At 37.9% G+C, this 27,966-nt stretch overlaps 1 protein-coding gene across 1 annotated transcript in view; it reads right to left on the reverse strand.

Moving 5' to 3' along the window:
• The window catches only part of LOC145991989 (uncharacterized), a 60,330-nt gene extending 40,231 nt beyond the window's left edge, over nucleotides 1-20,099 (reverse strand). The window contains exon 1 of the mRNA XM_083127979.1: nucleotides 19,688-20,099. Coding sequence (XP_082984105.1) covers nucleotides 19,688-19,822 — 135 coding nt within the window. The 5' untranslated portion in view covers nucleotides 19,823-20,099. The remainder of the gene's footprint in view (nucleotides 1-19,687) is intronic.
• Nucleotides 20,100-27,966: the final 7,867 nt, after the last annotated feature.

Raw genomic sequence — 27,966 nt, forward strand, 5'->3', positions numbered from 1 at the left:
TGAAGGGAAAAGAGCGTGAGATTAAAAAGTCCAACCGCATTCTATATGGAAGTAATTGTGTTTAGCCTTTTAGGTGAAAGTAAAGTTGGCAAGTGAAAGTCATCTGCTAGGAAGTTCCAAACAACTTTCTAAATAGTCTGGAGGGAGTAATGTTTGTGTATATATATTGCCCTTTTGTTGTATCAGGTTACTTTTGTACTTGATACAGAGTCTGAAGAAGACCTTGCTAGAAGGTTGAAACGTTACGTTAGTTTATGTTTTTAATAAAATAAAATTACTGCCTTGGTCAGCATATTTAGTTTTTCATTATCAAATCAAATGTTACAGGCGCAACACATCCAAGTGCTGCAAAGCTTCTTCAACAAATAGAGAAATAAGTCAACAAGAATTCAGTGTGTCAACAACAATATAAGGCATACAGAAAACAATACTTGGATTTAAACACACACATACACAAACACACACACACACTGGATTACACAGGAAAAAAAGTTACACCAAAAGTAACGTTGTATGTGAATTATGAGAGACTTATTACACTGGACAAATGTGCATACACACACACTTAAAATAAACAGACAGAAATTACACTGCCACGCTAAAACGATCAAAACACTACTGATAAGTGAGCAACAATGACGCCTGCAACATGAGCTTCAGACAGTGCATCCTTTGGCCCTCTCCCAGCACCTAAACAATAAAGTGTTGCATGTCAATGCGATGGAATTTTCTTATATAGAATGATCAAGTAACATCACGGTAACTGCACTGACAACTTGCATCTGGTGTTTAATCCATAAGTATGAGTTCATGGGTAAAAGTTATTTAATCCAATCAAATTGGAATATATTTTTATATTTTTTTATTACTTCCGATTATTCTGTTACCTTTCCAATAAACCCTTCCAAGTGTTTGGACCTTGAATCAGTTGTTGGTTAGTTCACTAGTTCTAGGACACTACTGGTCAAATGAGGTGCCATGCCTCACAGACTGCAGGGCCGTAGAAACACTGCATGGGTAAATTTAACTCATCACAGTTTGTTAATCAACATGTTAATTTTTTCTCATTTTTATCAATTGTGTGATTCAATTCTAACGTTCAAAATAATCACTATCTCAATAAGCTTATAGATGTTTGCCAGACGTTCCCCAGAAACACAACAGTTCTTCTAGCCATGTCAGTTTCTTGCTTTGCTCTAAGAACTGAAGGATTTTGGTCTACATATACACTGTACAATGATTGTACTTGTAGAGTGAGGTGTAAAGGGTGACCTTTTTTGGATACCCAAATGTCAACCCCACTTGCACTGTTGCAGAGTAATGAGGCTCTGGTGCCTGGACTAGTAGCCAATATCACTGTGAGGCCTGTGTTGTGTCCTGTTGCATGGGGCAATTTCCAAAAAACTAAATTTTCAAAATTTTTACACCATTGGTACACAACTACCGAAGGTTCAGTCAAAATTTCAAGGTGGTATCTCTTTGGTATCACATGAAAAGTGAATTCCTTTCAAGACCATGCGATGATTTAAGTTAACATATTTTACATACCTAACCACATTATAAATACAGAAGCAATATTCACGTCACAACAGTCATGTTCAAATTAAAGCTCATTAAAAGCTAAAGAGAATGACACCAATTTGAGCTCTCTATGTCAAATAGTTTTAGATCTACTTAAGATTTGGTTTTCTAAATTTGTAGAATTAAGACCAAAGAGTAGCATAAAAGCAGGAACCAGTGGTACCCACGCTGTATGTGTTTGTACCACTTGTCAAAACGTTAAACTAATGATAGCCGGAGCTCACTTAAATAAAATAACTCTCCCAGGACATGAAAATCTAATAAAAACATACCACACAGCGGCATATTTATTTTATTTGTGAAACAAAATTTCTACCGATTTCCCATCATAAACTATTTATGAAAAGCATAGGTATATTCGTGATTCTAGTGTGTTCAAGCTGACAGACAAATTTGAGGGTGTACTGCCCCGCACACTTGTATTTAGGGTGTGACCAAATTGAGGAAGGATGAAGGTCCAATGGGCTCTTTTCCGCCCTCTTGTATTTACAACCGCAGGAGGGTTTCTCTGACATCAAGATGAAACTGCCTTCAGAGTATCTCATACTTCAGTAATCAGTACTACAAAGCATGTAGTGTTGTTGTTTCTTAGAGTAATGATCAGGGGTGTAGATTTATAGATGCTAAAAACTTTTAAAACGGCAGGCAAATAGGCACCCAACATGATGAAAATACACATATGCACTTGATGGCACAAGTGCATATTGTTTCGGTAATTTATTGTATTTTTCTTATATTTGCATCACTTTATTTACTGGGTGTCCGAGAAGTCTTTGTATGAAAACAAAAATTAACTGTATCCACTATATGCAACATAGAAATTAAAAAATGGTACCAAAATGTTCTGAAACTATAGAAGTTTTTTTTTGTTTCAGGTTTCTGTAGCATTGCAGTAGTGTAGCAGTGCCAGTGTGCAGCAAACCGGAAATGTACACAAATCGGGAAAAAGCTGTGTCCTGTGGTTTCATGACAGCATCACAAAAAACAGTGCAGACACAGTTTCAAATATCGTACGCCCGATGGTAGGAGCATTAAGTCGTGGTATGACAAATTCAAGACCACAGGATCTGTTGCTGACACACCAAGAAGTAGCCGATCATCAACCTCAGACGAAAGGGTGGAAGGTGTCAGAGTGGCTTTTGTGCGTAGTCCGAAGAAATCTGTGCATATGGCCTCATGTGAATTACAGATGCCAAAACGTTCTGTTCATGATGTGTTACACAAACGTTTACTGTTTCGTGCATACAAAGTGCATATCCTGCAGGCTTTGTTGCCCAATGACGGCAAACGTCGGTATAACTTTGCAGTGAAAATGTTATCACACATTGACGCTGATAATGGCTATCTGGAATGTGTTGCTTTCTCAGACGAGGTGGTCTTTCATGTCAGTTGTTTAGTGAATAGACACAACGTGCATATCTGGGGTAAAGAGCCCGCTCATGAGGTGAGGGAGTCGAGTCGACTATGGGCTGCCCGAAGTTGAATGTTTGGTGCGCACTGCTGTATGACAGAATAATCGGAATTTCCTTTTTCTGTGAGGACACCGTAACATCTGGAGTGTATCTCGACATGTTGCAATTGTTTGCTGTTCCTCATGTGCTAGAATACACCAAGATGTTATCTTTCAACAAGACAGTGCACCGCCACATTGAAGTGTGGAGGTTCATTCCTACCTTGATCAGACATTTCCTGTAAAATGGATTGGTCGAGATGGACGGATAGCGTGGCCTGCACCATCTCCAGACATAACCCCTTTAGATTTTTTTTCTATGGGGTTATGTGAAAGACAATGTCTACAGAATTCCTGTATCCGATCTTACAACTCTGCAACAATGGATAACCCAAGTCATCACATCAATCCCTCTTGTGATGTTGGCTAATGCATGGCGAGAAGTTGAATTTCAACTAGATGTACTCGGTGCTACCAAGGGTGCTCACGTGGAGATTTATTGATTTCTTTCCTATTGCCAATAAAACTTGAATAGTTTCTGAACATATTGGTACCATTTTATCATGTCCATGTTGCATTTAGCGGATACAGTTAATTTTTGAAAGACTTCTCAGACACCCTGTACATTCAGTTAATCACAACGAATATGATGAATAGTAGCTAGAAGATTGATGATATGGAAAATGCTTTATTCAAAGAAAATAACACTGGTCAACAAAATTAAATTTTGAAAATTCTTTTTGAATGAAAGAAGGTATTCCTTTTAGTTTTCGAGCTGCTGAAGACGAATCTGAACTTGTTTTTTTGTCCTGCACCCTCAGATTTAGAAATAATGCCAGTTATAGTATCAACCCTTAGACTCCAGCCAAAATTTGAAGGAAATCTCAGAGCTTCATGTTGGTGGCCTTTGTGCCTCTCTACTGGTTATCCCAGAATCACAAATGTACCTCATTGGAAAGCTTATGGAATGCAGATTCCAACGAGGTACATTTGGGATCTATCATGCCAAATTTGTAGAAGAAGAAGAAAATAAGAAAATTGGGGAAAAGGTTAATTTTTGGAGAAGTTGAGGTAAGTTTGCAACACTTACAGTTGCGCTACGCAAATATAAACTCAGTAACACACCACCCTGTACATTAAGTTGGCTAACTGAAGTTGTCCTATAGGACGAATTTCAATGGAGAAACATATGTAAAGTATACATATTGTAATATACAGGGCTAGTCAAAAGTCCCTGACCATTCCTTACAAAATGAAAGGGAGTGTAGATTGCAGTAATTGGTCATGGTAGTAATATGTTAGGCTACAGCACCTTGAATAACGTAGTGTGGAAAACGGCACGGTTCTGGCCTCTCTGGCTGGTTACACTCAAAAATGATACCGCTAGAGGTGCTGGTGTTGGTCTCAGTGCATGGCATTCATCTGCTTATAACAATGGAGTTTTCTTTGCAATGTCAGATTCTTTTACATGAAGCATTTCTATGAATGTGATAATTGGTATGGTATTTGGTACACTGATTGCGAATATATTAATGAACATTCTAGACAGTCAACCACACCCTGTTATCGTTGCTTTCATTAATAATACGGATCAAAATATATGCGTGAAATGCTCTTGGTAACTAAATTTTTATGTATGAATTAGGTTCATAATAATTATCATCATCATCATTTCTTTTAAAGATATACACACTGAAGCATTTACATTTTTTTATATTTACTGTCTATTTTCTTCCGCTTTAAACTAATCGCGGCAATAATGATAATGATGATTGATGAAACGACAAGGGGAGTGCCATCGACATCAGTATAAGGAAACTTTCAGACCAATGGGACAAACGACACGGACACTTCCAGACTGTAAAATAGCATTCATTGCCCATTAGGGTCGAAACAACAAATGACACGTTCATATGTCGTATTCGCATGGTACTTGTTTCTTCGATCGGAAAGCTTTGTCGCTCAAAGTGGGCCATTTCCTCAATAGCTTGCAACGTGTTGCCGTGGTTTGTTGTTCGCGCATGCGCGATGCAATGAGTGTCTTGCTTTACGGATATTGTTCAACAAAGTGGCACGCAACACTTATCGCTTGAGGATTTCACCAACCAAACGCTGGCCTGTGCTGCCCGTCATGCCTTTACAATGTGAAATGTTGCTCTTGACTGGCTCGTTTCCAAGCAACATGTGTCGCGTCTCGCTTCGGTATGAAACTTGCCTTGAACCGAAGGACCCGTGTCACTTTGGTGTGAAATCCTCGTATAATTTGTAGCATGTTGCTTTGGTGTAAAATCTCCTTGAGGAAACTGTGCAGTCAAAGTTTGTGTCCCTACGGTTCGAAAGGCTGCATTGATTACAGACTGCTCCCTTTCAAGCGACACTTGTGGTTTGTCGCCTCGGAAATTAATGCCATTTCGTGACTGCAAATCACTCCACAAATATAACTGTTTCCATCAATTCACGTACCGCCTTTCAAGACAAACAAATCTACATAATATTTGGTCTAGGAATTAATTCGTGCGGTTGTTACGCACACATTGAAGCTGTAGTTCAAACACAAAATACATAAATACCTTAAGAAAAATATTGTCCATCACGAGCCACCACTTTCGCCCATCTGTCAGGCAAGTTACGGATTCCGTGGCAAAAAAGTCCTCATCCTTTGAAGCGATCCAGTCAGAGACCCATTTTTCGATATCTTCTGAAGAAGTGAACCGCTGTCCAATCAAATCGTTATTCATGCAATCGAACAAGTAGTAGTCCGAAGGAGCAACGTCTGGTGAATACGGCGGGTGGGATAAAACTTCCCATCCGACATTTTCTAAATAGGTTTCGACCGGTTTTGCGACATGTGGGCGAGCGTTATCATGTTGAAAAATAAGTTTATCATGTTTGTTCTCCCATTCTGGTCGTTTCCTGGCCAGAGCTTGCTTCAAATGCATTAATTGTCGTCGATAACGTTCTCCATTAATAGTTTCACCCGGTTGCAGCAGCTCATAGTACACCACACCTTTCATATCCCACCATATGCACAGCATAACCTTCGCACAGTGAATATCTCGTTTCGGTTGTGATGGACCTGGTTCACCTGGCTTCACCTAGGCCTTTACGTTTCGGGTTCTCGTAATGGATCCACTTCTCATCGCCAGTAACAATGCGATGCAAAAACCCCTTTCTTTTGTGTCTTTGAAGCAGCAATTCGTAAATGGTTTTTCGTCTTTCAAAGTCTCTGTCTTTCAATTCATGTGGAACCCAATGTGACATCTTTTGAATCATTCCCATGACTTTGAGGCGTTTGGAAACTGTTGTTTGATCCACGCCTAATGCTTTTGCAAGTTCTTCCTGCGTTTGACATGAATCCTGATCGAGCAATGCTCTCAATTCTTCGTCTTCAAATTTTTTTGGCTGTCCAGGTCGCTCTTGGTCTTCCAGGCCGAAATCACCACTTCTAAACCGTGCAAACCACTTCTGACACGTGCGCTCAGCTAGCACATGGTCACCACCATACACTTCCACCAAAATACGATGACTTTCGGTAGCACTTTTCTGCATGTTAAAGTAATGAAGCAGAACACCCTGCAAAAACACTTTATCACATGAACTGCACCATGTTCAGTTGACTACAAAATGCTGTTGTTGACGCGTCAATCAACTGCCCTATACTACGAACGATGCGCGCTGACGAGTTTTCAACGCATGTGTGGCTACACGGAACTGTGGGACGATACGCTCGTTACGCCATCTCTTGTCCAGGCACACTAATTAATTCCTAGATCAAATATATTCCAAAAACTAACAAAGCCGCATTACTTTCATAAGAAAATTAGCACCGACACTGATCGCACTGCCATCTGTGTTTCTCAACCGTCTGGGGAACCAGTTTCTTCGGTCGTTTTCCACACTACGTTATTCAAGGCACTGTAGTTAGGCCTATGGGGAAAGTTCTTGTTGCATGTCATGACAACGTACGCCATCTTGGTGACAGACATCTTTGATCCAACTTCATTTGTTTAAATGGGAAAGGGGCATATGGAGTATGGTTTTCGGTTAGAATTTCACCAGGAATTCAGTGGTGAATTCAGATTTATGAAAACTTTAATGATAAGGAAGTTATGGGCATATGAAAGTGATAATTACGTATCATTTTCGGTGTTGAACCATGCCATTGACCAAGGCCAAACGAATCCAGATCATCAGGCTGTGGGGGACAGAAGTGCATGTGCTGTAGCTCGTGATTTCAACGAATGGAACCCAGTGTCACACATTACAGTGTCCCAATTGCTGACCAGGTTCGAAGAGAGCAGTACAGTATAGGACAGGCCACGATCTGGTAGGCTCAGAACTGCCACTGATGATGCTACGGCAGTCTCTGAGGACGACCCGGATAGGAGAATGCAGTTTTGTGAATGGGCTGTGGAGCAAATTCGCTAGGACCCAAACTTTGCACTGTATATTCTGCATTCTGATGAAGCAAATTTTTATGTGAATGGGGAAGTTAATAAATAGAACATGCAGTAACATGCATGGTCCTCCGAGAACCCGTTGTGGAGAGATCCAAGCAATATGGTTGGTGCTGGGAGGGTTATGGTGTGTGCCGGGATCTGAGGGACACCTATCATTGGCCCATTCTTCACTCATGATAATTTAAATGCAGAGGGCTACTTGCAGTTGTTACAAGAACACATATTTCCATCAGTTTTGATGGAGAATAGCAGCTTGACCTCATATTTTCAGCAGGATGGGGCACCACCTCATTATAGGCGACAGGTTTGTCACTATCTGGACCTCCAGTTCACTGGTTGATGGATTGGCCTCCCTGATCACCAGATTTGTTCACTCGATTTTTACCTGTCGGGTCATGTGAAGTCAATTGTGTATGCTGAAAAGATTCGGGATGTGGGTCACTTGGAGCAATGGATGCTGGATGCCTGTGCGCAAATCACACCCGAGATATTGCCCCGTGTCCACAGAGAATGGGACAACGGGCTCAACATGTGCATAGCAAAAGAAGGACGGCATATTGAACACATTGTGCAACTTTCGTATGCCCATAACTTCCTTACCATTAAAGTTTTCATAAATCTGACTTCACTACTGAATTCCTGGTGAAATTCTAGCCCAAAACAACATGGCGGACATTGTCATGACATTCACCAAAACTTTCCCCATAGGCCCAACATATTACTACCATGACCAATTACTGCAATCTACACTCCCTTTCATTTTATAAGGGGTGGTCAGGGACTTTTGACTCTCCCTGTATATTACAATATGTATACTTTACATATGTTTCTTCATTGGAATTTGTCCTACAGGACAACTTCAGTTAGCCAATTTAATGTACAGGGTGTGTTACTGAGTTTATGTTTGCATAGCGCAACTGTAAGTGTTCAAAACTTACCTCAAGATGTGTACGAATATGTGTAAAAATTTTGAAAAAAAAAAATGTTTTTTTTTTTGTGAAAAACCAAGCATGTTGTATATCAAATGAAAGCTCTCTTCATAAGCTTTAAAATGAGACCATGCCCACCCTGTAGTTGAAACAGGTTTCTTGTAAATTGTATTTATAGCTTCAGCTGTGAGCAGTTTTTGGGCAATTTTATCAATTTTCAAAATTCAATATTTCAGATGATAAGAAACTTGTATACCAAAAATTAGTCAAATCCATGACATCAAATTACAAACTTCCTGTGTTACTTGGATATCTTGCAAGACTATCAGAACCATGACAACTCAGGTTGTTTTTTTTAAAAAAAAAGATACAACAAAACACTATAGCTTTCAAGAAGTGCTCGAACAGGATGAAGCGGCCCAACATACATCAAAAACAAGGCACAGTTTTAGTATTCGATGGAAAAGTGCTAAAAGTCTGGGAAAATACCGAATACATGGTATGTAATAGAGAATACATGTGGCGTGGTACACACTTGCCATAAGTTATTAACGATATTTTTACATAAAAATTATAACTATGGGGTTAAAAAATTAACTGAACTGTTGTTGTATTGTTGTTGAATTATTGTTTTAAGTCCACTTTATGCACAGAAAGGCTAATCGGGACTGGACCTACAGTTTAAAGTGGGATCCGAACCAATATGTGCCTCCACCGAATATCGAACCCAGGACCTCTTGAGTACAAGGCGACAAAGCTATCACTGCACCATCGGAAGGCCTTTAACTGAACTGAATTGGAACTCTATAAGTATATAAATTTTACATATCAAGTGAGTGTGAAATAATTTATCCCTGGTTGAGATGTGTCACGCATTATCCACAAGTTGGGTGGTTCAAGACAGAGGGTAAGGAAATTACCCTATCCCCCTTTCAAATCGCACGCTGCATTAAAATGAATAGATGTACGTCTGTTCGCAAATATCCTACGTCAAACTTCTGATTTTTCATTTCATTAAATTTAAATTCCAAATGAACCAAAAACGAGGTATAGAGCTTTACATGATTTCCAATTGCTATGTTTTATAAAACCTATTTTTAAAATGACCATCAATTCTAAAAAATAAAAATTACGAGCAATCCAAATTTTCTATTAAAAAAAAAAGAAATTGATGTGTGCTGTGACAAAATGAAATATCCCACCCCAAAGAGAGAGAGAGAATGTGTCTGTATGGAGGTTGAACTTTGTACCCCACCAACGTTCCTGCATTACTGGGTGTAGAATGAGTCTCTCTTTTCTCTTGGCATTAATCACTCAAAATTGTATAATCATTTGGGCAGCAAAACTTGTGTTTGCATGTAAAACAAGGAATCGACTTCACAACTTCCTGTGAAAGGAAATGAATGATGAAGACAGTAATAAAACTTATCCAGTGTTCATGACCTTAGGTCCAAACTATTGGCTGCTCAGAAAGCAATCACTGGTAGACTGTTGGTTAATAGTTACATTAATTAAAATTTTGGAATTGAAACCAATGTCAGAATATGATCAGTACATTTAAGCTTTTAAAGGGAGTATATGTTTAAAATGTTGTCAAAAGTATTTCATTACTTCAATAGTGTAATGCTCATTCAAAAATACATTAGTTAATATTCATTGAGAAATACAGGTTTTAAAAATATTATGAGGGGCAGTGAAATGAAAACCGAACACCCGCTACAAAGTGACAATGGAGTTTGTTTTATTCAAAAGTAATTGCCACTGGGAGACAAGACGAGCAATTCCAGTCTTGTAGAAAGAGGTAGGTCGCTGACGGATCCACAACCTCACCCACTGTTGCACTTCCTCGTCCGAATGAAACCGACGTCCTCGAATGTCTTTCTTCAGGTCACCAAAAATGTGGAAGTCACACGGGGAAAGATCGAAGCTGTATGGAGGATGTTCAAGCGTTTCCCAGCCAAATGTCTCAAGCATATCCCTCACCAGATTGGCAGTATGGGAACGGGCATTATCATGCAAAAGGATCATTCCGTCAGACAGCATTCCAGGGGGTTTTGACCTTATGGCTCGTCGCAGTTTCTGCAACTTGTCTGCATAGTGCTGCGCATTGATTGTGGCTACACGCTCTAGGAAGTCGACAAGCAGAGGGCCCTTGCAGTCGAAGAAGCAGCTCAGCATGACCTTACCGGAACTCGTATGGACAGCTTTGGATTTCTTTGACGGGGGAGAATCGACGTGTTTCCATTATTGGCTTTGCAGTTTGCTCTCGGAAAAATGATGGCACCACGTTTCATCCCTGTGACGATACGTGACAGAAATGCATACTCTTCCTCGTCGTAGCACTGCAAATGACTCAGACATGCAGTCATTCTGTCAATCTTTTGTCCCTTCGTCAGCTGATGCGGAACCCACTGCATGCAAATTTTTCGGAACTGCAGGTGATCTTTGATAATGGCATGCACAGAGCCATGACTAATGCCAACCTGAACACGAACTTCTTCCTCTGTGATTCGTCGGTCTTCCTGGATCAGACCACCAATCCTCGCAATCACATCAGGCATAATGGCTCGATGGGCTTGTTCCGGGCGCGGATCGTATTGCAGTGATGTGCGTCCTTCGCGGAATCTCTTCTGCCACTCGTGCACACTTGTCAGGGACATGCAGTGTTCGCCATACACTGCAGACATGCGACAATGAATTTCGCGTGTTCCAGCACCCTCAGCCATCAAGAAACGAACCACACCTCTCTGCTCTTCTTTGCTTGCCTCCATTTCCAATGCTGGACGAACACACCTCCTGAGCAATGACGAAGCAACTGTGTGGACCTGTGCGTTTTCACTATGCATTTCTCCTACCCTACATATCGTATCAATCCCTAAGATTATATGTTTATTTTATAAAGTCTCTCTGAATGCTTCACGTTGACCAGGGCATTCACTTGTTTTTCTCAGTTGTCTCAGCCTCTGAGGCATGTAAACAATGCACAGTGTTGTGCTATGCAAACCTCCTGAGCTATTCAGGAAACAGGTAGTTTCTCCTACCTATGGAGTCAGCGGTTTGCGTAGTGGCAATTAAAAACACGATTCGGCATGGAGGAAGAGCTGCATGGCCTAGGGATATAGAGAGGAAACAAGCTGAGAGAAGACGGACTTTTGGATTGGGCTTGAGAAGGAGGAAGAGGTTAGGAGAGCAGTGGGGCAGAAGTGAGACGACGCTCTGGTCAACCGAGAGAGAAGCCAACAGAGGACTTTGTATATTTTATTCATCGTAATTATCTTCATACATCAGATAGACAGGTAACTATCCTAACACCCAGCCATGATTCAGGTTCAAAGGTTCAGAAAACCCAACGAGTGACCATTGTCTTTTCTGGTTGATTAATTCCTAAATCTTATTTGTACCTTTCGTATTGCCAAGCGTTAACTCATCCTGCCAATGATGAGTGCTCTCATCAGAGGATGAATGATGAATAACTTACATCACCCAGCAATTAATTGCAAAGTGACTCGTTCTGATCCCATCATTCTTTAGAATGATACGATATGGCAGTATCGATACGTGGGTGTTCGGTTTTCATTTGACTGCCCCTCGTAATATAAAAGAATGTATCTACTCTGCACCTTTCCAAATTTTCTTATTTTAAGAACATGGGACTGTAGAACCCAAATAAAATACATATATAGTTAAGGCCCACTTCTCCTCCACTAACTACTTTGCAGTTCAGAACTTGTAAAAGAGCATTTGCTTCAAACAGCGAAATTTCTAAACAAGGGTACATGAAAATATGTCATTGTCATACAATCAAGTTGATTTTGTAGTTATATCTGAACAGTTACATACAGATTCCATTAATAAACTTTATTTTCCAAAATTGTCAACTTTTACTGATGTCTGTTCATTAAACTTTGTTTTAAAATATGACAGTGTATGAAATATTTCTTGAAAAGAATTTGAATTTGTTTCATGGGGTGAATCTTCACCAGTTGATGAAGCTAGCTTTTTAGATATTCACCAGATTTTAAACTGCGCATGTTCATGATCTACAACCAGGCCTGGCATGATACATGGATGTGTGCTTTCTTTAGTTGTTAATGTGTAGCAAGCTTATGTTGGTGAGCATTTGCTTTTTGTAAGGGTGACAAGTACATTATTTTCTGCATACCATGGAGTTGAAAGGTGTTCCAATATGGACTAGTGTCACATCACTAGGGTGCTAAAATTGATGAAAAACCATATTTTTTCCTGAGCCTTGAAAAAAAAAGTTAAACCTGATATCAGTCCATTTCCCTGAAGTTACAACCAGAACACATTGTATATATTATTGCAATTTTCTTCCCTTCAACATTTTATAACTTTTGGGTTATTTTTCAGTATTTTTTGCCATTATTGCTTTTTCTTCATTTTTTAGGTAAATTTTTCTTCGCCCATGTTGTTTCATAAATGTTAAATGTGTCAAGCATAACTTACATATTTAAATTTCCTGGTATGGTCTGTTTATCAAGTTTGCCATTAATCGAAAATGTGGTGAATGGAAAAGCACAATACAAAGTATCATTTTTAACTGAAATATTTCGCAATGGATTATACCTATAATTATTTGTGGTATTTTTTTTCCTCCAGCAAATTTAAAATACTTTGTGTGAAGTTGCTTTTATCACTTTAATCTGTGATGTTAGTCACAATATAAAACAAAAATATGATCTGATGTACGCGAAACTCAATTTTACTTTCAGATGCTGACCGACTACTGTGTCCTGCAAGCCCCACTCTGAAAGAAGGTGAATGACTTCATAGAAAAAACATTGAAGTAAAATAAAGAAAACTACATTAGCACCTAATTGATACCCTTTGCTTCGGGAGCATAAACCAACAAACAACGTGTTTAATCTAATTATTCAACCACTTTCTTGAAATTCATTAAAAAAAGTTAACTATAAATTTAAGAGGAAGAATTATTTTTAAGCCATTTATAAAGAATTTGAAGGTCTGAGTCATTTTAGGTCATCAACTTCCAAGCCCTGGACATGAAGAAACTATGAAGGGGTATTATGTTCCTGAATGCTTTCGATGTTAGGTTTGGGGCTGTTAGCAACAAAATTCTTCTGTAAATACCTTCCAATATCTAATCATGTAATTTCTGGTCTTCAGCACTTTCTGCTATTCTCATCACAGGGTGACAGTAGGGTCAATACACGTGAAATCACCCACAGCAGGTTGCTTCATAGTCAGGGATGTGTTGCCCTTTTATTTTTACTTTCTTTAACCTTTTCAGTCCCAAGCATCTCAATCGAGATACCCAAAAGTAAGCCTCACTGTCCCAAGCGTGTCGATCGAGACGCTGTGTCAAGGTCGTAGTTTTTATGTTATAACGTTTCTATTTTTGGCTAGAATTTCGATTTTTTTTTATATTGTTCCTAACACATGTATTTAACAGAAATGTTTTTTTTGTTGCATTTTTTTTGTCTTCATGAAAATGGAGGGGAAAAGACGGGAAAATGGAATTCTCTTTTGCATCTCTTTTCAAGGGAAAATTTTTGCCGACAAAGGAAGACCGGCTTTGTTGTTCTAAAGCAATGCTTTTCACTCCCTCCTGCTAAGTGCATTCGAAGGAAGCTTGTTTATCAGTATCCGATGTCAAAATGAAAGCTTGCCGTGAGGGTGCAAGCAGGGGGTGGGGGTGGGGGGAGGGGGAAGATTGGTTCTTGAATCTGCGTTGTGAGAATGGAATTTCGAAGCGTGCTGAAGGAAACCTTTGTTTTTTTTTTTAGCACAAGTGCCCACAAGTTGCGACAGGGGTTACCCTGCATTGTCTAACCATAGAATTTCAAGCAGCTGCAAGAATCGGCGTTCATATTTCACTGCGTTCTAGCTTTTCGTTCGTGAATGTTCTGCGTAGGTGTCGTTTTGTGCCCAAGTGCGAGGACATTTTTTGGGTGAAGTGACAATTTTTTAAAATAATTTTTGGGGTTTTTCTCCTTTCCCCCTCCATATATACGCCGAATGTGCATAAATTATATATCGTCTGAATCTGTGATTCATTCTGCGTACAACGGTATATCGTTCATATCTCCAGGGCAAATAGTCTCTGAGCTAAATTCATTTCAAGGTACCGCTGCATTTTGAAGCTTGAATCAGTGGCGTGCCGACCATTCCTTTTGGGAGTACAACTCAAGTTACATTGTCATATGATAATAATGCAAATATTTTTTGTTCCTTACATGTCAGCGATCATTTCCATGTGCATGTCGACACTGTCATGTACTTTTTTCTTGGGGGGAGGGTAGGGGAACCAATTTTTTTCCACGAAATTTTGGAATTTTGAGTTAGCCCCCTTCCCCCGCCACATATACGCCGAATTTGTATAAATTTCATATAGTCTGAATCTCTGCTTCATTCCGCGTACAATGGTATATCACGCATCTCTCTAGGGCAATTAGTCTCCGATCTACACTCATTTAATTGAAACTCTGCATTTTGCTCAAAATCGGCTCGGGACAGAAAGGCTTACTTGTGACAATGGCCTTGGGACTGAAAAGGTTAAATGATGGGGGCATGGCCCAATACGTAATATTAGACTTTTCGAACAAATATGTTGGAACTTTATTTTACGTTCCGCACTATTTTTCAGCAACTCTAATGCAAATTGCTGAAACTTATGGTCATAACTGATATTCAATTTTGAAGAGAAATAGAAGTTTAGGATTTTTTTTTTTAAGTAATGTCATATCAGAGCTTTAGCTTTTTCAGAGATAATATAAACATACAAAGATTTTGCAGAAAACATTTGAGTTCTGTAACTGGTTGTATTGTAACCTTTGAGTTGTATTCTTTGAAATGTCAGTTTCATATATATTTCAAAATTTGGGTCCCTTATCTCTGGTGGAGGACCTAACAGAAATTTGATATTTATGGCAATCAACAATATTTATAGTAAGAGAACCAGACCTAACAGGCCTGACGTAACAACATATGCATTCCATCATGTCCATGTTATGACATCACGCACAAGGAATGGTTAGGCCTGTTAGGTTTTGTTCTCCTTACATACATATCGTTGAAGCGAATGTCGTGAATACAAAGTGTAGCCTACTACCAAACATGTCACGTTGTTCCACGATATTTTAAATTTAAGATTTTTTCAACAGACAGCCTGTGTGCACATTTGTGAGTTGACAAGAACAAGAAATGTGTGAAGTGTGGCAAACGTTATTTTAAAAAAAATTAGCTACACCTTTTTTTTCATGGCAATTGTAATTACACGTTAATCATCAATATCCACCATTGATTTCTTGCATGTATGATGAAAATTTCAACAAATAAGTGGCAAAAGTAGTTTCTGGATGTGACGAATTGGACCTGCTGCGGACACATTTCAACAATAAATATCTCGCTTATTTGTTGTTTTTGCATGTTAAAATCACTTTCAGAAACATTAAAACATTGAAATGAGCAGATTGGAAAAAAAAGTTGGAATTTTCAAAGGAGTACAGTCAGTCACCAGCCCCATCTGATATTTACAGCATAAGAGTACTCTACGAGAGACACCTGTAAGAAAATTCGAGATTGATATTCCATGGATAACAAAGTTATAAGAGGGGGAATTTGGCAAAAAAGGTAAATTTACATTATTGGTTACAAATAAATATTTACTTTTAATGACCTAATATTCAATCATGATTTTTGTATCTATTAACTAAATGGCATGTTAAGTCCCTTAGTAGTCATTATGAATGAACAGGTATGTATGGCAGAGGTTTGAACAGCACGTCTTAACCCGTTCAGACAAACCTCTTGGAAGGCTATGGTCTTCCAAATCTTAGCAATTCAACGTATTAGACAAACAAGTTAAAACGGTATTAGCTAACAGCAGTTAATACATGTAAACATTATTTAGCAATGTAAACACATGTGCAGCAATTATGGTCCTTCAACAAACATTGTCTTTTCATTATTCAATCAAAATTATGCAATATTCACAGTATACATAAAAGTGCCAGAATGACAGCAAGATATATTAAGCAAGTAAAATTTTAATACATATTGCACAACATCAGGATGTGTGAACAATGTGAAAGGTTCATTAAGTTTATTTGTTTTACACAAATTATGTCAAATTAATGCATATAAACACGAAAATGTGATAAATGTAATGAAAAAAGTAGTTTGGGTTGGGTAAAAAAAATAAAAAATGGTGATTTAAAAAGAAACGATTACAACTCTTGAGTTTAAGTACGGCTCAATGATTTTTCCCCATCTTTGTCCATGCTTACATTACTTGTGAAAAATATTGTAACTTACACAATTGGAATTTGGTTCACACATTGAATCTAAAACATGCTATCAAAAGTAAAATTCTAAATGATTTGTGAAACTTTATAATTGCATGTTCCTCTTTAATTTAGTGGCATATATTCTACCAAGTTTAGAATTAGTCTTACAAAAATCTTGATCACAGAAAAAACACACAGCTTTTTAAAAAATAAACAGAAAATAGATTTTTGTACTTAGAGGAAGTGAGAGACAACTCCACATTCTTATTTGAATTCCCTTTTGTAAACCAACTCGATTAAAAATATTAACTTTTACTTGGCTTTTGCTTAAACAAAGTCTGCACCAATTATGTGACATTTCAATTCAATGCAAGTTCCCTAGAAGCTAGAATATCGTTCAAAGAAATATTTTGACGTTTCCTAGAGGCTAGAATTTCGTTCAAAGAAATATTTTGACTATACAGGGTGATAAACAAAGGATGTGCCTACGATGACCTAGATCAACAGATCTTCGTGGGCCACAGTTTGGACATGAGGGATTTTTAAAATTTTCCGCTTACAATTGATACATCTATTGAAAATGCCCTAGAACCTAGAATCAGATTCGAAGAAATATATGGAGCATACAGGGTGATTCGGGAAGGAACCTGCTATGATTTCATTGGTAAACCAAATCCTCATGGGCCACAGGTTGGAAACCACGGGACATTATGTTTTTCATTATTCCCACGTATACCTTATGTGACATTTCAATTCGCTGCAAGTAGAATATCATACGAAGGATGATGTGGACTATGCAGGCTTATAGAGAAATGTTGTAGGTAGCTATGAAATCCTAGGTTAACAGATTCTTGCAGGCCACGGTGTTTTCTTTACAATTTACGCCTTACAATTGCATTTGTATCTGTATGTGTATACATTTTCGTAATAATAGTGACTTTCATGTTTTGCACCCCCCCCCCATATTGAGAAAGTGCTATTTGCATAATTTTGTGCTTCTATTGCATTGGATTCCTTTTTTATACTCCTGGCAACCCTGCGCAACCAGGTATTAGCGTTACTTCCGCTGCGTTCATGTCGCTTATTTCTGATTTCAATTCGGTGCTAAGATCACGGACGAGTTTGGGTAAAAAAAATAATAAAAAATGGTGATTTAAAAAGAAACAGTTATAACTCTCGAGTTTAAGTACGGCTCAATCATATTTCCCCATCTCTGTCCATGCTTACATTACTTGTGAAAAATATTGATTAAATGTTGCCTATCAACCGAACACCTCTCACTCGTTTATCTCGTCACTTTTTACATTCGTTCATACTTATTGTGCATTGCAAAACATTATTTAAGGTGACATTTTGCTTTTCTGGCAAAAATAATGTCAAAAACAGTAATTATTGTTCGTCCTTTTTTCGCTTCCTTAAGACACAATATGGCAGGACACCTTCAGTAGTATCAGTGGTAGCCCCAAAAATCATTCCCAGATAGCCCCACAAACCATTCACATATAGCCCCAAAAACCATTCACGGTAAGGTTAGGTTAGGCAAACAGTTAAAATGAAAGAAAATATCTCCATGAAGTATCGAAATGCTAGAAAAACTCATTCCATTAAGTACTTCTTTGTGTAAAAATGAAGATATCCGTTCGGCAGATTGGCAACTTTTACCAAATATTGTAACTTACACAATCAGAACTTGGTTCACACATTGAATTTAAATCATGCTATCTAAAGTAAAATGCTAAATGATTTGTGAAACTTTATAATTGCATGTTCCTCAGTGATTTAGTGACATATATTCTATCAAGTTTAGAATTAGTCTATTCTATTGGTCACAGAAAAAATGCACAGCTTTTTCAAAAATAAACAGTTTTTTGGGTAAATATGCAATATCGCCCGAACGGATTTCTTCAAATTTACAGGAGAAACTACTTACTGAAATCAGTTTCTGTAGCATTGTTGAAGTTCTTCGAGGTATTTTCTTTCGCGGAAACTGAAAACTTCACCATAGAATGCTGCAGAACAAGAAAAAAACACTTTTTATATAAGAAACTTGCATTTTCTGTAAAGCGACAACATTATGCCGTTGTTTCCATTATGTACTTGCAGATGGCGCGAGCATCGTAAGTCACGCGGTCTCGCCAGTGTTTCCACACATGACTTTTTTCAAGGGATTTTTTTTTCCTTTTTTTTAACTATGCTTACCTAACCTAACCCGGTAAGACTTTAGTTTATGTCCTTTTCCTAAGGAATACGTGTCATATATCGTTGGAAAGCTTATTTTATAAGGAATTCAACAAAGTAAATCCCAAGGCGAGGAAAAATTTCTTGGAGGAGAAAATCTAGAATAACCGATGTTGTCGGTGATTGAACGTACTGAGGACATTTTTCGATGATGAAGCACATATTTAGGGGTGAAATGAGTGCTAATGGAACCTAACCTAACAGGCCTAACCTAACCTCGTAGGCATACCTCGTTCCCGTGAATGGTTAGTGACAGAAAGTGTACAAAGAAAAACTTACTTACCCTACGGATGCCGGCTGTCTGCTAGCACGGTTTTGTAAACGGGCAAGAAGGATGTAAACTAGTCTAGCCCCTAACCCTGCTTACCTAACCTTGCCGGAAATGGTTCGTGGAGCTATCGTGAATGGTTTTTGGGGCTATCCGTCAATGGTTTGTGATGACATATGGAACACGAAAGTAGGTATTTTTCGGTGAAGGTTGAAACACTGCATACCCACTTCAAATCGACAAAACACAAGCACGACGTGCAATGATCCATGACGAGTGCACGCCATATTGTCTGTTACCCAAGCGGAACAAGGAAGACAAATAATGACTCGTAATATGAAAAGTTGACACTATTTTATGGAAAAAGGCATAACTTCACTTTAAAGAATCTTCCGCAATGCAGAATGGGTAATTATCAATGATAAAATTAACGAAATAAACGAGTGAGAGGTGTTCGGGCAATATCGCATATTACCGTTTTTTGTACTTACAGGAAGCGAGAGACAACTCCATATTCTTATTTGAATTCCCTTTTGTAAACCAACTCCCTTAAAAATATTCACTTTTAGTTGGCTTTTGTTTAAACAAAGTCTGCACCAATTAAGATAATCTGTTATGCTTTCCATCTTATTAACTTAAGCTTCGCAAGTTAAAGCGTACAAATTGTGCAAACTGATCTTGAAACCGCCAAAACAGTTTTGCATAGACTTGCACTTTTGTAAACAGCAATTTCATGGGTCTCACTTATCTCACAACAATTGAGCAATCTTATGTTCTGACGTCACGGGAGAACGCTTTTTAAATTTAGCCCGCGTCACACGGAACTGGAATTCCAGTAGGTATGCCCTAGTTGGCGCTAGACTGGCTACCAATTTGCTACTTTTCGCCGCCACCTTGTGGATTCCGCGGTACTAGTTCAAAATAGGCTGGATTCTGTGGAACAGCCAATCAGAGCAAAGTTTCGCCATGTTAAGGTAATCTGTGAGTGTGCAAAGGAGCGCTTTTGTCTCTGGTTTACGAGCGTTACTCCAGCAATGTATAACGTATACAGCATGAAAGGCGCGTTGAGTTACATCATCTATGCAGACAGCACTGTGTTTATATTTGAAACAACTAAAATATTCTTCCATACGTGTACAGTAAACGCTATAAAGCATGTATGTAAGCAGCGCCATTGTTTTGTACCTAATAACGTTTTATACGAAACGTTATTCCTCTCGGTTGAATAGTTATCGGCTTTTAAAATTGTTTACATCTCACGCGGCCGCCATTACAATTTCCCTCGTGTGGGAACGAAAGTCAATCGACAAGTACGCTGATAAGTATCGTGTGAGGTAAAAAAAGGTAAAGTGTTCCCCTGTGCATAGCACCACGCCATGATGGCGTACAGGGGGTGTGGGGGTAACGCCCCACACTTTCTTGATCCGGTCGTGAGTGGTGGTGATGTGATCAGCATCACGCCCCTGACCGCCTTTACCCCCCGGGGTTTCCCCCAGGTACCCATGTTATTCGACGCTGGGTGGCCGCCGGGGCCGCTTCCATCGTTAGAAAAGTTCCCGGATTTGAACTGGCCGGGGATCGATCCCGGGACCTTTAGCATGGTGGTCAGACGCGTCTGAGCCACCGCGGCCTTTCGTGTGAGGCGAAAACGCATATTCGCGCATCCCACTCAGTTCAGCATAGGAGAAACAATTTTTCGACTTGGCAGAAGTGACGTAACATCACTGGTCTTCTGCTGGTATTTTGAAAGCAGTGTAATCTGTAGCCATACGATGTATTTGTTGAAAACGTAGCCTAATGAGAATTGAAAAATGTACACTATTTTCTAAAAAAAATAATAAAAATGCGTATTTTTATTCTGATGGTACGTTCATCGGAAGGTAACTGTAGCTAGTAGAAAATAAAATCCATTAATTTAAATCGTAAAATGAATCTTTAAATTTTCCAACTTAGTGAGGCTTTGTAAGCAAAATAATTCTTGTACGTCCTTTGATTTGAGTTTCATTTTTCTATCTGCGAGAGAGAAAGCAACATAAATATACTTGGAATATTTTATCAATGAGTAGTACTGTAAATTACTGGAATAATTCTGGCAAATTTGAATAATTTTCAATTCCCATGCCAAGACACCTAAATGAAACCAGTTGATTACAAGTTCCGATGTAAATCGTGAGATGGTACATAGTTGTACGTTTTTTCAGGAAAAAATCAGCGGCTTCAAAATATTTATAGGAACCTTGTAGAAAAATGTTCCTAAAATTTATTGAAGTTTATTTAGAGAATCCTTATTAAGAATTTGTATACAATGGATAGTTTTGTATCAAATGTGAGCATTGCTCATAAGTTGTTTCATTTGCAGGAGAAATCTTACATATGCATCTGACTACCTACATTTCTCCTTGAAAGTGATATATGTAAAAAGAAATTCAAAATGAATAAAAAATGAGCATGTTTTTTTCTCACTACTTTTTATTAATTAAAAACTTGCAGCACGCCTAAGAGCTCTCGATTGTCTTTTTCAAACGTTGATTTTATGCTCAGACAGGCTAATCGGCACTGAAATTACTGTTCCTTTTCGGATCTTCAATTACTAGTGTGCAGGCCAGTAGCCAGAAATTCTTAGTAGGGGGGGGGGGGACCAGAAGACAGACCAGAAGATCAAATATAGTGTTCTGCAACGTGCCGGAAAGTGAACATGAAACCTGGGAGGATTCTGAAGCAGCACTGAAGAGAGTATTGGGTGCACAGGCTGGGTACGACAAAAGACAAAACTAAGCTGCAGCCATTAATCACAAGGTTCACTCACTACAAAGACAGATCTGCAGTGCTACGTAGGGCGAAGGATCTTCGTGAGGTAGGAGTAAGTGTGGCGGAAGATTTTTCTTATGAAACCCACCAGTACAGACGGAAACTGAAAATATACATGTCCCAGGCCAGAGAAGAATGATGCAGAGTGCAACTGAAATTCAGGACCCTCTATGACAGACCGTGGACCTTGGAAGAACTACAAAGGAAAGAGGAGAGTAGAACCAAGGATGGCAATCTGGCAACGACGCCTCGTGAAGGAAGGAACTTCGCAGGAGTGGGGACATCTTTCAAGGATGGACCCCCCTCCCCCAACCCGGGGCGCTTCCGAGAGGCACCCACGTCTACGCGAGGGGCGTACGTCGCCAGGACCCCGCTGGGCAAGAGGAAAAGTTCTATGAGGTAGGTGGCCGCCGGAAGGAGAAGAGGGGGGAAATACGAAATCATGGCTTGACATTATTTTAACAAATAATAAGAAACATGTACTAATTCATGACCAAGTTAGTGCTCCTTGTATATTGCCCAGACATGATATTCTCTTCATTTCGTATTCATTGAAGGTGCCGAAATATCGCCCAAAAATAATAACATATAGAGATTTAAAAAACGTGAGTGAAGCGGATCTAGCAAAAGAGGCTGTCTTGTTGCCTTTTCCTGAAATACTACATTTGCCGTCTGTAGATGAAAAGATAAGAATTTTGAATTTATTGATTCTAAAATGTTATGATAAAATTGCACCCGTGAAGAGGAGGAGGGTTAAAAATTCCCCATCCCCATGGATGACATTGCATATATTAAAGCTTATGTCACTACGGGATATGCAACACGTGAAATATAAAAAGGTGCTACGGAAATCCTCGGAAACAACCGATTTAGTATTTGAGGCCTATCGAAGGTTGCATAAAAACTGTACGCAAGAAGTTCGGAAGCCTAAGCTAAAGTATGCTTTTAGTCTACAGAATTCACTATTAAATCCCAAAGAATTGTGGAAGAGGTTGAATGCGTTCGGAGTAAACCGGAAACAATCAGATAACACAAATCTTGATATTTCAGAAAATCAACTTAACAATCACTTTCGTACATTACCGATATTTTGCCATGCAACTAAAACAAATACAATTGAAGATATAAATTCCTCGGCAGTATCACATTCTGGTCCAAAATTCTCTCTATGTGTGGTCCAGAAGGGTGAGGTAGAAGTTACAATCAATAAAATAAAAAGTAACACACTAGGAACCGAAGACATTTCTATTACCATGGTTAAAAAAATTATTCCAGTCATGCTTGAATATGTCACTGACATTATCAACTCTTCGCTCACCTCTGGAATTTTCCCATCATAATGGAAATTAGCATATGTGCGAGCTCTTCCTAAAATATCATCTCCGGTTAATGCTTCGGATTATAGACCAATTAGTATTCTGCCTGCCTTATCGAAAACCCTAGAGTATGTCGTCCATAGCCAAATAAACAAACATCTTGTGATAAATAATATGTTAAACGCTTTCGAATCAGGCTTTAGAACTAACCATAGTACTTGTACAGCCCTCGTAAATGTGACAGATGATATCCGTGAAGCGATGGATAACCGCCAAACAACTATATTAGTGTTACTGGATTTTAGTAAAGCCTTTCAGACTGTGGATCATGATATACTTTTGAGTAAACTTTGATACTACTTTCATTTTTCTGTGGGTGCAGTTGATTGGGTTAAATCGTACTCATCTGGTAGAAGTCAATGCGTTGCATCATCGTCTGGAAAATCTGACTGGTAATCTTTAGACTCCGGTGTTCCTCAGGGTAGTGTATTGGGTCCATTGTTCTTTTCAATGTATGTAAACAATATAACAAGAACCATAAGAAATCTTACACATCATATGTATGCTGATGATTTTCAGTGTTATATATCAAGTTCATTGTCGAATTTATCACGTGGAATTGAGCTGATGAACATGGAACTGTCAAATATTAATAATTGGGCTGCCCATCATGGGTTATGTATAAATTCCAATAAATCACAATGCATATTAATTGGATCATGTCAGCTTTTAGTACGTATAAATTCGGCTAATATCTCAACTGTACAACTAAATGGTGCATGCATACCATTTTCTAAATCTGTAAATAATCTAGGGGTGATTATAGATACAAACCTTACCTGGTCTGAACACATTAATAATATATGTCAGAAAGCCTATGCCTCCTTACATCTATTATACAAATAAAAAAAATTCTTCCGCCTGTTATTAAAGAACGACTTGTACAAGCTTTGGTCCTCTCACATCTTGACTATTGCGATAGTGTATATGCTGATTGTAATGAAATGCTGGCAATGAGAATTCATAAAATTCAGAACTCATGCATAAGATATATATTTAACCTTAAGAAGAATGACCGCTTAACTGAATATTATAATAAATTAGGCTGGATTAAAATGAAGGAAAGACGGAGGTACAGAAGACTAGTGTTGCTATATAAGTTACTTTATACAGGAAGTCCTTTATATCTCACAGACAGATTGCTTCCCTTAGGAAACCCAAAGTTATCACACACAAGATCCCAAAATTCCAATCTTCTGATAATTAAAACTCACAAAACTGAATTTTTTAGTAACTCTTTTACTGTATCAGTGGTTAGAGACTGGAATGCACTTTCACATGAAATGAGAAAATCAATTTCCATAGGTATGTTCAAAAGAAGATTAAGAGAAAGTTTCATGGAGTGATTTTATTGTAGTGGCCTGTTATGTATATAAACCTATGTATGAGTGTGTGTGTACATATATATATTTTACCGCGGTTGGTTTGACATGAAATGTATATGTGTGATTGTTATTTGCAATGTTTATATATGAATCAATTTATAAATATGTTCTATATTATGAAATTTTGAATGTGGTTGAGTGTAAGAAAAGGCATGAGCCTTAATCTCGGCCACAAATAAACAAGAGACAAATAAATAAATAAGAAAAACACATGTTTCTGTAACTCAATACAATAGAGGAGCATTTGCACTACTTTCATTTACAACCTAACAAGACTGTTGCATGGGTTTATTTAATCCAGGATCACCTGTGACTATAATTGTTTCAAGTGCTCAAAGTGGCAGGTAACATGGAAAAATTTCCATAAAGCATCCCTCAGTTTGGATAATTTGCACAGGCATCTTCCCACCCACTGCATTGTTTCCATGTTGGTTCATACAAGCACCCTCCTATCCCCAAGCATTCCACCAGCCCAGCTAGGAATTTCCACTTCAAGCATTGATGATAAGGAGACTCGGGAGGATCACTAGTGGCAAGATATTTTCTATCTTATTTATCATCAATCTTTGTTTCTAGGATTACAATTATTATGAATGGGAATGAACAGCAATTTATAGTCGATTCGATTGCTGAATATATTAGGTGATCAGATTTCAAAATTGTCACTGAAATTCCCAGGTTTGAATCTCAACCTGTTCATCAATTTAATCTAAAAATCACTTATCCTCATCATGCTTAGCCAATATGACACAAGAAGAGAATTTAAATAACAATACAACAATAATTTGAAGGTAATAAAGGGTGTTCCCTATAGGACGCCGAATTTGAATCGAGTGCTATTGTTTTGTTTCGAGGTTGGCAGACCTGTTATGCCAATTAATGTAGCCTCAATTGTTTTGACTCGTTTGTTGTGGTTAAGATATGGAACTCCATGAAAAATTCCCGTAACAATCTCTTTGCACGGTGACCAGAAATGGCCGGTCACAGGTATATGCCAAAAAGGCACGAACCCTTTTGGAACTGAAGGCGGAAATCATACGGGTGATTGGAGGCATCGGACATAGGGTTATCAATAATTTTGAGGAGCGTATAAATTCATGCAGACTCAGTAGGGGTGGACATATGCCTGACATTTTTTTTCATACATAAATGGGAGATGTTACTGCTTACATATATGTGAAATATAACTATTTTCATGATATTTTTCCTATTTTTATTCAATTTTCTAATTCGGCATCCTGTATGGAACACCCTATATATATATATCTGTGTCTGTGTGTGTGAGAGAGAGAGAGAGAGAGAGAGAGAGAGAGATATGAGTGCATGTTGTAAATGTATGTGCACAAATCTATCTAAGTACAGTCCAGATGAAATCCCCTTAGATACATACAAGTTTCTTACTAATGGATAGTATTTTCTCGTACACACAAGAGTGTACAATTCAGTCCAAGATACATCTATATAATATCTAAATAGTGTCCTAAAAAGATTATAATATAATAAAAAAAACTTCCTTGTTATCCATATAATGCTAGGAAAATGTCCACACATTCTAATTTAGTCAATAAAACATCCTACAAACATACTTTTTACAAACCAATAAAATCACAAGATGTTAAAAAATTTCAAAACATTTTCTTTTCGTATCTAAATGTTCAGATGAGATCCAAATGTAGTCTAAAAATGTACTTTTTGCATCCATACAAAAATTAAAGTACGTACAAAAAAATGTGTAAATCACAGCATATAATGTGCAGACTCGCGTACTTTCAACGTGGCCTTTGGCCAAGTCTCATGCACTCGCATATGTGAACTCCGGCAAAGTTTTGGTTTCCCCAATGATCTTAATGTCTTTGGAAATATTGGAGTGTATTATTGGAGGAAGGGAAATGAATGAGTACGTTCGCTTATTTGAAAAGATTTGAACCTAACTATATGTGTGTATGGACTATAATATGGTAAAATATATAAAATGTTCAATATTGTCTATTTTCATAATAATAAACTGGGTAACTAAAAACAGTTTCAAGATAGTTAGATTTTTTATGTGAACGAATTCAATAGCAACACTAAATTGGAAAAGCAATATTTTATGTTTCTTGTCATTTTCACATTTTTAAATGTAATTAGAAAATAACTGTTTTCCGTCATTCCCCTCTGACACTTTCGACGTGGCTATTGGCCAAGTCTTGTGAGCTCGCCGATGTGACCTTCGGTGACTTTTTTAGTTCCTCCATGCTCCTAATGTCGTTGAAAATGTTAGCATATATTAATGGAGTAAGGAAAACTAGTGAGTATGGTCTCTTATTTGAAATTTTTAGAATGTAACGTTGTGAGTGGCTGGGCTCTAATAATTTTGCAAATATTCAAAGCATTATTGTCTATTTTCATAATAATAAGATGGGTGTTAATATTTGTTTCGAAGTAGATAGTTAGATGTTTTATACATACAAATTCAACAGCGACATAAAATGAAAAAAAGCAATATTTACTTCTTTGGTCATTTTTACTGTTTAAAAAAGTATGTGCTCTAATGTACGTGTGTGTGTGTGCATGCTCTTTTTAAAAGTTATCTAGCATCGTCTGTTTCCAGGTTCATGAACAACTAAAGTATTATATGTGTAAAAATTTTAAAACAGCCATGATGGACCTACTTTTATATTGAGTAGTAAGTTGTTAATGTTTAGGTAATCTTTGGACTGACTCATGTAGATGTCATTCTTTTTTAAAGCATGATTTACTACATATACTTGATTCATTTATGTTAATCTTGAAGAAAATGTAAAAATGACTCTCCTCGCAAATATAAATGTTTGGACTGTTGCTTATATGCATGTCAAACTTGTTTGAAGTCTGTTACGAGACCCTATTTTTTCACAGATTGTACCTTGGAGATTTAGAACAATGTTTTACAGCTTACGATTGTAGTACATCATGAATAAATTGTAAGGTAATTCATGAAAAAATGTTTCTTTTTATTAATTAAAAGTAAGCAGTATGTATATTTTTGTTAATGAAGTATCCGAGTAACAAACATTAACTCTCCCACTGTGAAGAATCACAAATAAGTTTTCTGTACACTATATTTTTTACAAGCGCAACACTGTCTTCAGTTTTTCTGAGGGTACTAGAATTCTAATATTTTTAGGTGATCTAACACGGCTCATCGCTACATACATTTGTCCATGTGCGAAACAGTCT

The sequence above is a fragment of the Lepisma saccharinum genome, chromosome 9 (assembly GCF_977018435.1).
Source record: "Lepisma saccharinum chromosome 9, izLepSacc3.1, whole genome shotgun sequence".
NCBI classification, from domain to species: domain Eukaryota; kingdom Metazoa; phylum Arthropoda; class Insecta; order Zygentoma; family Lepismatidae; genus Lepisma; species Lepisma saccharinum.